Source organism: Hypanus sabinus, chromosome 19 (genome assembly GCF_030144855.1).
Source record: "Hypanus sabinus isolate sHypSab1 chromosome 19, sHypSab1.hap1, whole genome shotgun sequence".
NCBI classification, from domain to species: domain Eukaryota; kingdom Metazoa; phylum Chordata; class Chondrichthyes; order Myliobatiformes; family Dasyatidae; genus Hypanus; species Hypanus sabinus.
In genome coordinates, this window is record NC_082724.1 from 9,419,591 (window position 1) to 9,431,887 (window position 12,297).

General features: G+C 42.0%; 1 protein-coding gene across 2 annotated transcripts in view; it reads right to left on the reverse strand.

Moving 5' to 3' along the window:
* Window positions 1-12,297, reverse strand: part of p4htmb (prolyl 4-hydroxylase, transmembrane b) — a 71,435-nt gene that overhangs the window by 8,337 nt on the left and 50,801 nt on the right. The window contains exons 7-8 of one of the 2 annotated variants that reach the window (XM_059943979.1): window positions 11,621-11,711; window positions 130-253 (exon numbers count right to left, since the gene is read on the reverse strand). In XM_059943979.1, coding sequence (XP_059799962.1) covers window positions 130-253; window positions 11,621-11,711 — 215 coding nt within the window. Of the gene's footprint in view, window positions 1-129; window positions 254-10,293; window positions 10,540-11,620; window positions 11,712-12,297 lie in introns of those variants that run through there. The other variant, XM_059943980.1, reaches the window with a different exon arrangement.

Below are 12,297 nucleotides of genomic sequence, written 5' to 3' on the forward strand. Positions count from 1 at the left end.
TTATTTGGGGCAATTTTAAATGCCAAATAGAAAAGGGGGTAAATTCAGTTAATGGACACTCAGGACACTTCACTTTCCTCTCCAGCAGTGCAAACCTAAATTAGTATAAATGCAGACTGGAGCAAATACCTTCACCGTTAGAGAGGTAGTTGTACCAAAAGAGAGCAGTGCCTTGCACAGGCTTCACCAACAAGTTGGCTCTTTTGCAGTTTTGCCGTGTATCTCGTAAATCCACGTCATTCTGCATTAAGGACTGAGGAAGGAATCACAAACAAGTGCAGGGTGTATGTCAAGACTCACCATGTCAACTGAACATTTTTTTCTAGCCTCACAATTACTGGAATGCAACATACGTTATCTACATTAACTGTCTGAGGCTTAGCTCTTCAAACTGAAACCCAAACATAACACTGACAACATGTCAACTGTTAATCATCTGCTGGTCGAACAGTGTATTTATAGTTCACATTGTAACATCAGTGGCTTCCTCTCACTATCCCTGTAATTAAGAGCAATGTTTAATGTGGAAATATGGCTACATAGCTTCTAGCGCTCTGCCACTTCACCCTTCTGAGGCTGTCCCACATACAGATATGTAGTGTCAACACGTTCTTCAGCATTGGAGGAAAAGGCAAAAACACAGCTAAGCACAATCCTTTCTGCACCTAATGTCATATGCACGTCTTTCCAAAAGGTGCACTGGAGTATGATCAGAACAAGAAATACTTGGCTTGCTTTCTCCTCCTTAGCCCAAAGAGTACTGGGGACATCCTGGCCTGCATGTTCTAAATCAGGCAGTATGCTTTTCCATTATCATGAAGTGATAAGGAGTTCACTAAAATAACAGCTGGCTTTGGTGCATAGCCTTCACATTAATTAGCAGAACAAATACCATTTAGAAACTCCTCTTCACTGATACTATAAACTGCTATCTAATGTACAGAAGGGCTATAATGAAATGAATTCAAGGGAGATTAACAGCTAACAATCAGCACTGAATGCAATCTCAGCCTGGAAAATTCCCTCTATTCTAAAAGCAGGAGATGGATATTGTGTAAGTAGATACCCGAAGTCATTGCGGCGCCAAGTGACATGGATAGCTGCCAGTAAAGATGCCGCCACAATGATATCACACCCTTGTGCTTAAATAGAAATCCCAAATACTCAGCTGCTTGATTTCAGCTACCATCAAGTTTGAAGATTATAAAGTCGACAGGTTAAAACACAATACACTGCAGTTTCACCGATAAATCTATAATTTTATTTGCTCTATAGGTTGTTTACATTAATGCCATTCCTGGTATTCCTCTGAACTCCCTACATTTATTTACTGTATTTGCTGTCCCACATAAACCTACAGATGCACCGTTCTATCTGGATGCATCATGACTCGGTATAGCTACTGCTCTGCCCAAGACTGCAGTAACTACAGAGAAAACTTATAAGGATATTGCTAGGTCTGAAGAACCTAAGTTACAAGGAAGGATTGAATAGGTTAGGACTTGATTCCTTGGAACATAGAAGATCGAGGGGAGATTTGATAGAGGTATACAAAATTGTGAGGGGTACAGATAGGGTAAATGCAAGCAGGCTTTTTCTACAGAGGTTGGGTGGGACTACAACTAGCGGTCATGGGTTAAGGGTGACAATAGGTGAAAAGTTTAAGGGGAATTTGAGGGGAAACTTCTTCATTCAGAGGGTCTTAAGAGTGTGGTATGAACTGCCAGCACAAGTGATGCATGAGAGCTTGATTTCAACATTTAAGAGAAGTTTGGATAGCTGCACGGATGGGATATAGGGCTATGGGCCCGGTGCAGGTTGTTGGAGTAGGCAGTTTAAATGGCTTGGCCCAGACTAGATGGGTTGAAGGGCCTGTTTCTGTGCTGTACTTTTCTATGACTCTGTAAGTTGTGAAAACAGCTTGGCATATTAGAAAAAACAGCACAGGTACGTTCCAATGAGACAGGGAAAGAATGGTAGGGTACAGGAACCATGGTGTACAAAGGCTGTTGTAAAACTAGTAAAGAAGAAAAGTATAGACGATGTCCGTACAAAAAGGATGGGTTGCACTTGAATCCCAGGGGGACTAATACCTTGGCGGGGAGGTTTGCTAAGGCTACTAGGGAGATTTTAAACTAGGATTGCTGGGGGGTGAGAACCAAACTGAAGAGACGGAGGAAGAGGCGGTTGGCTCACAAATAGAGAAAGCTTGGAGACAATGTGAGAGGGAGGACAGGCAGGTGATAGAAAAAGGACGCGCTCAGACCCAAGATTTGAGATGTGTCTGTTTGAACACAACGGATGAGCTTAGAGCATGGATCAGTACTTGGAGCTATGATGTTGTGGCCATTACAAAGACTTCGATGGCTCAGGGGCAGGAATGGTTTCTTCGAGTGCCAAGCTTTAGATGTTTCAGAAAGGACAGGGTGGGAGACAAAGAGGTGGGGGGGGGGGGTGCGTGGCACTGTTGATCAGAGATAGTGTCACAGCTGCAGTAAAGGAAGAAGACATGGACGGATGGTTCCCGGAGTCTTTGTGGGTGGAAATTAGGAAGATGAAGGGGTCAATAACTTTGCTGGGTATTTTTTTTTATAGACCACCCAATAGAAACAGGGACATTGAGGAGCAGATAGGGAGACAGATTCTGGAAAGGTGTAATAATAACAGGGTTGTTGTGGTGGGAGATTTTAATTTCCAAAATATTGATTGGCATGTCCCTAAAATGAGGTATTTAGATGGGGTGGAGTTAGTTAGGTGTGCTCAAGAAGGTTTCTTGACATAATATGTAGATAAGCCTACATGAGGAGAGGCTGAACTTGAGCCAGTATTGGGAAATGAACCTGGTCAGGTGTCAGATCTCTGTGGGAGAGCATTTTGGAGATAGTGATCACAATTCTATCTCCTTTACCACAGCATTGGAGAGGGATAGGAACAGACGTGCAGGAAGTATGTCCAGCTGCAGCTTCTGGCAGACCGCAATGAGCGTCTGGAGCTGAAATTGGATTCATACTGGAGCATCCGCGATGCTTAGAAAGTCGTGAATAGCACGTTCAGTGAGTTGGCCACACCGTAGGTAAAGGTTACACAGGCAGAAAGGGAAGACGTGGCCACTAGACAGCGTAGCAGTAGGCAGGTAGTGCAGGAGTCCCCTGAGGTCATCTACCTCCTAAACAGATATGCTGTTTTGGATACTGTTGGGGGAGATGTCTCATCAGGGGAAGGCAGCAGCAGCCGAGTTCATTGTACCATGGGTGGCTCTGCGGCACAGGAGGGAAGGAAAAGGAGTGGGAGAGATATAGTGATAGGGGATTCGATTGTAAGGGGAATAGATAGGCATTTCTGCAGCCGCAAACAAGACTCCAGGATGGTATGTTGCCTCCCTGGTGCAAGGGTCAAGGATGTCTCTGAGCGGCTGCAGGACATTCTGGAATAGGAGGGTGAACAGCCAGTGGTTGTGGTCCACATAGGTACCAATGATATAGGTAAAAAAACAGAATGAGGTCCTACAAGGTGAATTTAGGGAGTTAAGAGATAAACTAAAAAGTAGGACCACAAAGGTAATAATCTCTGGATTACTACCAGTGCCACGTGCTAGTCAGAGTAGAAATAGGAGGATATTTCGGATGAATACGTGGCTTGAAAAATGGTGAAAGGGGGAGGGATTCAAATTTCTGGGACATTGGAACCAGTTCTGGGGGAAGTGGGACCGGTATAAACAGGATGGTCTGCACCTGGGCTGGACTGGAACCAATGCCCTAGGGGAAGCGTTTGCTACTGCTGTTCAGGAGGATTTAAACTAATGTGGCAGGGGGATGGGAACAAGTGCAGAGAAACAGAAGGGTGTAAAATGAGGGTAGAAGCAAAAAGTAGTAAGGTGAAAAGTAAAAGTGACAGGCAGGCAAATCCAGGGCAAAAAGCAAAAAGGGCCACTTTTCAACATAATTGTGTAAGGGCTAAGAGTGTTGTAAAAACAAGCCTGAAGGCTTTGTGTGTCAATGCGAGGAGCATTCGTAACAAGGTGGATGAATTGAATGTGCAGATAGTTATTAATGAATATGATATAGTTGGGATCTCAGAGACATGGCTCCAGGGTGACCAAGGATGGGAGCTCAACATCCAGGGATATTCAATATTCAGGGGGGATAGACAGGAAAGTAAAGGAGGTGGGGTAGCATTGCTGGTTAGAGAGGAGATTAACACAATAGAAAGGAAGGACATTTGGAGTATGTGGAATCGATATGGGTAGAGCTACATAACACTAAGGGGCAGAAAATGCTGGTGGGAGTTGTGTACAGGCCACCTAACAGTAGTAGTGAGGTTGGGGATGGCATTAAACAGGAAATTAGGAATGTGTGCAATAAAGGAACAGTAGTGATAATGGGTGACTTCAATCTACGTATAGATTGGGTGAACCAAATTGGTAAGGATGCTGAGGAAGAGGATTTCTTGGAATGTATGCGGGATGGTTTTCTGAACCAACATGTCGAGGAACCAAGCAGGCCATTCTAGATTGGGTATTGAGCAATGAGGAAGGATTAGTTAGCATTCTTGTCGTGGGAGGCCCCTTGGGTAAGAGTGACCATAATATGGTGGAATTCTTCATTAAGATGGAGAGTGACATAGTTAATTCAGAAACAAAGGTTCTGAACTTAAAGAAGGGTAACTTTGAAGGTATGAGACGTGAATTAGCTAAGATAGACTGGCAAATGATACTTAAAGGGTTGACGGTGGATATGCAATGGCAAGCATTTAAAGATCGCATGGATGAACTACAACAATTGTTCATCTCAGTTTGGCAAAAGAATAAACCAGGGAAGGTAGTGCACACATGGCTGACCAGGGAAATTAGGGATAGTATCAAGTCCAAAGAAGAAACATATATATTAGCAAAAAAAAAGCGGCACACCTGAGGACTGGGAGAAATTCAGAGACCAGCAGAGGAGGACAAAGGGCTTAATTAGGAAAGGGAAAAAAGATTATGAGAGAAAGCTGGCAGGGAACATAAAAACTGACTGTAAAATCTTTTATAGATATGTGAAAAGAAAAAGATTGGTCAAGACAAATGTAGGTACCTTGCAGTCAGAAACAGGTGAATTGATCATAAGGAACAAGGACATAGCAGACCAATTGAATAACTACTTTGCTTCTGTCTTCACTAAGAAGGACATAAATAATCTTCCGGAAATAGTAAGGGACCGAGGGTCTAGTGAGTTGGAGGAACTGAGGGAAATACATGTTAATAGGGAAGTGGTATTGGGTAAATTGAAGGGATTAGAGGCAGATAAATCCCCAGGGCCAGATGGTCTGCATCCCACAGTACTTAAGGAAGTAGCCCAAGGAATAGTGGATGCATTAGTAATAATTTTTCAAAACTCCTTAGATTCTGGACTAGTTCCTGAGAATTGGAGGGTGGCTAATGTAACCCCACTTTTTAAAAAAGGAAGGAGAGAAAAACCGGGGAATTATAAACCGGTGAGTCTTTGACATCGGTGGTGGGGAAAATGCTAGAGTCGGTTATCAAAGATGTGATAACAGCACATTTGGAAAGAGGTGAAATCATCGGACAAAGTCAGCATGGATTTGTGAGAGGAAAATCATGTCTGACGAAACTTATAGAATTTTTTGAAGATGTAACTAGTAGAATGGATAGGGGAGAGCCAGTGGATGTGGTATGTTTAGATTTTCAAAAGGCTTTTGACAAAGTCCCACACAGGAGATTAGTGTGCAAACTTAAGGCACATGGTATTGGGGGTATGGTATTGATGTGGATAGAGAATTGGTTGGCAGACAGGAAGCAAAGAGTGGAAGTAAGCAGGACCGTTTCAGAATGGCAGGCAGTGACTAGTTGGGTACCGCAAGGCTCAGTGCTGTTTACAATATATATTAATGATTCAGATGAGGGAATTAAATGCAGCATCTTCAAGTTTGCGGATAACACGAAGCTGGGCGGCGGTGTTAGCTGTGAGGGGGATGCTAAGAGGATGCAGGGTGACTTGGATAGGTTAGGTGAGTGGGCAAATTCATGGCAGATGCAATTCAATGTGGATACATGTGAGGTTATCCATTTGGTTGCAAGAACAGGAAAACAGATTATTATCTGAATGGTGGCTGATTAGGAAAAGAGGAGGTGCAACGAGACCTGGGTGTCATTGTACACCAGTCATTGAAGGTGGGCATGCAGGTACAGCAGGCGGTGAAAAAGGCAAATGATACGTTGGCATTCATAGCAAAAGGATTTAAGTACAGGAGCAGGGAGGTTCTACTGCAGTTGTACAAGGCCTTGGTGAGACCGCACCTAGAGTATTGTGTGCAGTTTTGGTCCCCTAATCTGAGGAAAGACATTCTTGCCATAGAGGGAGTACAAAGAAGGTTCACCAGATTGATTCCTGGGATGGCAGGACTTTCATATGAAGAAAGACTGGATCAACTAGGCTTATACTCACCGGACTTTAGAAGATAGCGGGGAGATCTTATTGAAACGTATAAAATTCTAAAGGGATTGGACAGGCTAGATGCAGGAAGATTGTTTCTGATGTTGGGGAAGTCCAGAACGAGGGGTCACAGTTTAAGGATAAAGGAGAAGCCTTTTAGGACCAAGATGAGGAAAAACCTCTTCACACAGAGAGTGGTGAATCTGTGGAATTCTCTGCCACAGGAAACAGTTGAGGCCGGTTCATTGGCTATATTTAAGAAGAAGTTAGATATGGCCCTTGTGGCTAAAGGGATCATGGGGTATGGAGAGAAAGCAGATACAGGGTTACGAGTTGGATGATCAGCCATGATCATACTGAATGCCAGTGCAGGCTCGAAGGGCCGAATGGCCTACTCCTGCACCTATTTTCTATGTTTACAAGTTAGGGAAATGTTTAGTTGGAGTAACAGGAAATATGAGGCAATCAGGCAAGAACTTGGAAGCATAAATTGGGAACAGACATTCTCAGAGAAATGTACAGCAGAAATGTGGCAAATGTTCATGGGATATTTGCTTGGAGTTCTGCATAGGTACGTTCCAATGAGATGGGGAAAGAATGGTAGGGTACAGGAACCGTGGTGTACATAAGCTGTTGTAAATCTAGTCAAGAAGAAGAACTTACGAAAGGTTCAAAAAACTAGGCAATGATAGACGTCTAGAAGATTATAAGGCTAGCAGGAAATAAGCTTAAGAAAGAAATTAGGAGAGCCAGAAGGGGCCATGAGAAGGCCTTGATGGACAGGATTAAGGAAAACCCCAAGGCATTTTACAAGTATAAGAAGAGCAAGAGGATAAGACTGAGAGAATAGGACCAATCAAATGTGACAGTGGAAAAGCATGTATGGAACCGGAGGAGATAGCAGAGGTACCTAATGAGTACTTTGCTTCAGTATTCACTACTGAAAAGGATCTCGGCAATTGTAAGGATGTCTTGCAGTGGTTTAAAAAGCTTGAGAATGTCACCTGGACTGGATGAGAGGTACCCAGGCTACTGTGGAAAGCGAGGGAGGAGATTGCTGAGCCTCTGGCAATGATCTTTGCATCATCAATGGGGACAAGAGAATTTCCGAAGGATTGGAAGGTTGCTGATGTTGTTCCATTATTCAAGAAAAGCATTAGAGATAGTCCAGGAAATTACAGACCAGTGAGTCCTACTTCCATGGTTGGTAAGTTGATGGAGAAGATCCTGACAGGCAGGACCTATGAACATTTGGAGAGGCATAATATGATTAGTAACAGTCAGCATGGCTTTGTCAAAGGCAGGTCGTGCCTTACGAGCCTGATTGAATTTTTTGAGGATATGACTAAACACATTGATGAAGGTAGAGCAGTAGATGCAGTGTATATGGATTTCAGCAAGGCATTTGATAAGGTACCCCATGCAAGGCTTATTGAGAAACTAAGGAGGTATGGGATCCAAGGGGACATTGCTTTGTGGATCCGGAACTGGCTTGCCCACAGAAGGCAAAGAGTGGTTGTAGGCTGGTCATATTCTTATTGTTAATCTTTTTTTATTGATTTAAAAATATATAAAGACAAATACAAATCAGAAGAGAAGTAATATCAAGTATATATTCCAATGGAAATACAAACAACAAAAAAGGAGCGTACACTCTCAAGATCATATTTATAAATTTATAAATGACCTGGATGAGGAAGTGGACGGATGGGTTAGTAAGTTTGCTGATGACACAAAGGTTGGGGGTGTTGTGGATAGTGTAGAGGGCTGTCAGAGGTTACAGTGGGGCATTGATAGGATGCAAGACTGAGCTGAGAAGTGGCAGATGGAGTTCAACCCAGAAAAGTGTGAGGTGGTTCATTTTAATAGGTCAAATCTGATGGCAGAATATAGTATTAATGGTAAGACTCTTGCCAGCGTGGAGGATTAGAGGGATCTTGGGGTTCAAGACAACAGGACACTCAAAGCTGCTGCGCAGGTTGACTGTGTTGCTAAGAATGCATATGATGCATTGGTCTTCATCAATTGTGGGATTGAGTTTAGGAGCCGAGATGTAATGTTGCAGCTATATAAAGATCTTGGTCAGACCCCACTTGGAGTACTGTGCTCAGTTCTGGTTACCTCACTATAGGAAGGATGTGGAAACAATAGAAAGGGTGCAGAGGAGATTTACAAGGATGTTGCCTGGATTGGGGAGCATGCCTTATGAGAATAGGTTGAGTGAACTTGGCCACTTTTCCTTGAACTGATGGAGAATCAGAGGTGACCTGATAGAGGTATATAAGATGATAAGAGGCATTGATTGTGTGGATAGTTAGAGTCTCAGGGCTGAAATGGCTAGCACAAGAGGGCACAGATCTAAGGTGCTTGGAAGTAGGTACAGAGGAGATATCAGGGTTAAGTTGTTTTTTGTTTTTTTTTAAACACAGAATGGTGAGTGCGTGGAATGGGCTGCAGGCAACGGGTGTGGAGGCAGATATGATAAGCTCCTTGAAGAGACTCCTGAACAGGTACACGGAACTCAGAAAATTAGAGGACTATGGGTAACCCTAGGTAATTCCTAAGGTAAGGACATGTTCAGCACAGCTTTGTGGGGCAAAAGGGCCTGTATTGTACTTTAGGTTTTCTATGTTTCTATATAATAAAATTATGCGTATGGATGACAGGGTCTTTTAAGAGGCTTTTAGATAGGTACATGGAGCTTAGTAAAATAGAGGACTATAGGTAAGCCTAGTAATTTCTAAGGTTGGGACATGTTCGGCACAATTTTGTGGGCCAAAAGGCCTGTACTGTGCTGTAGGTTTTCTATGTTTCTATGACAAGCAAAATACCAATTTTTTCATTGTACTCAGTAAATGTTGGAAGAAACAACCAACTTACCAAACTAAATTTACCTATTTTATACATTCCCCCCCATATATTTTATCACAATATTGGCTACTCCATGTTGAGTATTGGCCATGGGTCAATGAATAACACCATTACTTCTAACAGGCTATAGGGATTTCTAGACGGGGCACAGTGGTGCAGCCTGAATCTTCTCGATTTGTGAATCCCCACTCAAGTTATCCCATTTTTCCCCTTCTATTTTTGCCCTTAATGGTAACTCTGGGTGGCGGGGTGGAAGAGGTGTAAGGCACTCCTTCCTTCCACTAGCCTGCAAGTCACCCTAAGGTGTAGCATCTGCCTAGCCGCTCCCCCCCAGTCCCCACTCCCCAGAGTAAGGTCACATGAAGCCATGGGAGCAGGTTATGGATGGTTATAAGAGTAGCTGGTGCATATCACAACTAATGACGCTGGCTGACAATCTGAAGAGTACTGATAATGGCTGGAATCACCCAGCTTGTAAAGACATTGTCCAGAAGGAGGCAATGGCAAACCACTTCTATAGAAAAAAAATTGTGAAGAACAATCATGGTCAACACGACACATAACGAATGAATGGTAACCCGACCAAGAGCTTGGCACTTCACCAGAAGTCAAAGATTCCATAGAAAAGCTTTAATTTTAGGTCAGCAATTTCGGGAGAGTCTGGAGAAAAGTGTAATGCAAACTTCTAATTGATGCAACCTTGGTATCACAATCCATAATTAATCATTAATCCACAACTTTAATACTGAAAAACAAACTGCTTTTGTGAATATATTTGGATTTAAGTACATTATCATGTTTTTGAAATATATAAACAGTGAAACACAACATTGTAATACTGTCTGATACAGTACTGTGCAAAAGTCTTAAGCACATGTCAAAACTATCTGTAAAGCAAAGATACTTCCGAAAATCATGAAATTAAGTTTCTAAATATCAAAAATGTTTCTATAAAGGGTAGTAAACAGTAAAAAAAAGACTAAATCAAATCAACATTTAGTGAAAACACCCTTTGTCTTTAAAACAATTCTCTTAGGTAAACTGGTGTACAGTTTTATAAGAAAATCAGCTGGTAGGTTGTTCCAAGCATCTTGGGGAACTTGCCACAGTTTTTCTGCAGACTTTGGCTGTCTTGCTTGCTTCTGCCTCTCCAGGTAATCCCAGACAGCCTCGATCAAGACCCTGTAGAGGTCATACCACCTGAAAAATCGAGGGTGCCTAAGGCTTTTGCACAGTACTGTAAATGGAGTGGGAAAAAAGCAGTGAGGATCTTTTATTCAATTCTGGTTGGATCATTATAGGAAAGATGCGGAGGCTTTGGAAAGGGTGCAAAAGAGGTTTACTGGGATGCTGCCTGGATTAGAGGGCAAGTGCTTTAAGGAGAGACTGGACAAAGAAGGGACTGAAGGAATATTTGATAAAAGTTTTTAAAATTAAGAAAGGTATTGATATCAGTCGGTATCTTTCTCCCCAGGGTCAAAATGTCTATTTCTAGAGGGCATGCACTTAAGATGAAGGTAGAATGTTTAAAGGAAATATGAAGGGCGAGTTGGGTTTTTTAAAATACAGAGATGGGTGGGTGCTTGGAATGCTCTGCGAGGAGTGGTAGTGGAAACAGATATGTTAGAGGCATTCAGAAGGTTCTTAAATAGCCATGTGAATGTGCAAAGAATGGAGTGTTATGGACCTTGCACAGGCAGAAAGTATTAGTTTAATTATGCATCATTTGCTTAATTAGTCTGGCACAACAGTGTGGACTGAAGGACCCATTCCTATATTGTACTGTTCTACTATGTATTCCATATTCTGCCTACAAATTACCACACAAAGTCTAGCCTTCATGCAGTCACTTTTCAGCTGAAAAAATGGTCAACTGGCTCATGATTAACAATTCTATACATCTTCTAGTTCAGTAAATTAACACTAAAGGGGTGTGTGTGTGTGTGTGTGTGTGTGTGTGTGTGTGTGTGTGTGTGTGTGTGTGTGTGTGTGTGTGTGTGTGTGTGTGTGTGTGTGTGTGTGTGTGTGTGTGTGTGTGTGTGTGTGTGTGTGTTCATTCTAGTTCCTTGTATAAATTGGGAATAATTTACAGTATCTGTTTGTTTTTCCCATGAATGCTGATGTTATGATGCTATGTGCTGTAATGCTGCTGCAATATTTTTCTTTGTACCTGTGCAAACATCTTCTGATGCATGTAACAATAAACTCGACTGACTCTGGCATTGCAAGTCCAAAGGCCAACATAGCAAAAACACAGTTAAATGTATAATGTTATCATTACGAAACAGCTTATCAATAAAACAAGAGAATTTCTTTACCAGTTCATCATAAGTCCTGTTGTCTGCCACAGGAAATGCAGTCTCCCCTCCTTCAGAAACATTGTTCAAATAAAACAGCACTGTCACATATCTGCAGCAGGACAGAGGTTCAAGATAATGTAAGGGGTGAGTCAGAAATTTATTCCATATTGTAAGGGCAAGAAATAAAATGTTTGAAGAAAGCTAATTAGCTTTCTTTAACTATATAACAATAACATGATTATGCACTGAAGTTTTCAATATTGCTCAAAGAATTAGTTTCTTTAATCTTTTTCATTAAAAATAACAATGCTTGCAGCTTGCTGTGTAACTCTGACTCCTCTAGACATCCAACTTAAAATCTAAGGGGCCCCAACATCTCCAATTTTTTAAATATATAAATTGGAATTAATATTTAAGAATAGAAGTTTATTCAGACTTTGATATAGTGAAGAAGCACAAAGTTATAGTTAAACAGAACTGAAACAGGCCTCTCTACCCATCTTTTCTATGCCTAGCACCTGCCTCCCGGATCTAGTCCCATCTAGTCCAGATTTCTCTAAACCAAGGGTTCCCAACCTAGGGTCCACAGACTCCTTGCTTAAAGGTATTAGTTCATTTCATAAAAAGGCTGAGAACCCCTGCTCTACACCCTTTCTATCTCTGTACCTTTTTAAGTGCCCTTTAGATGTTGTAAT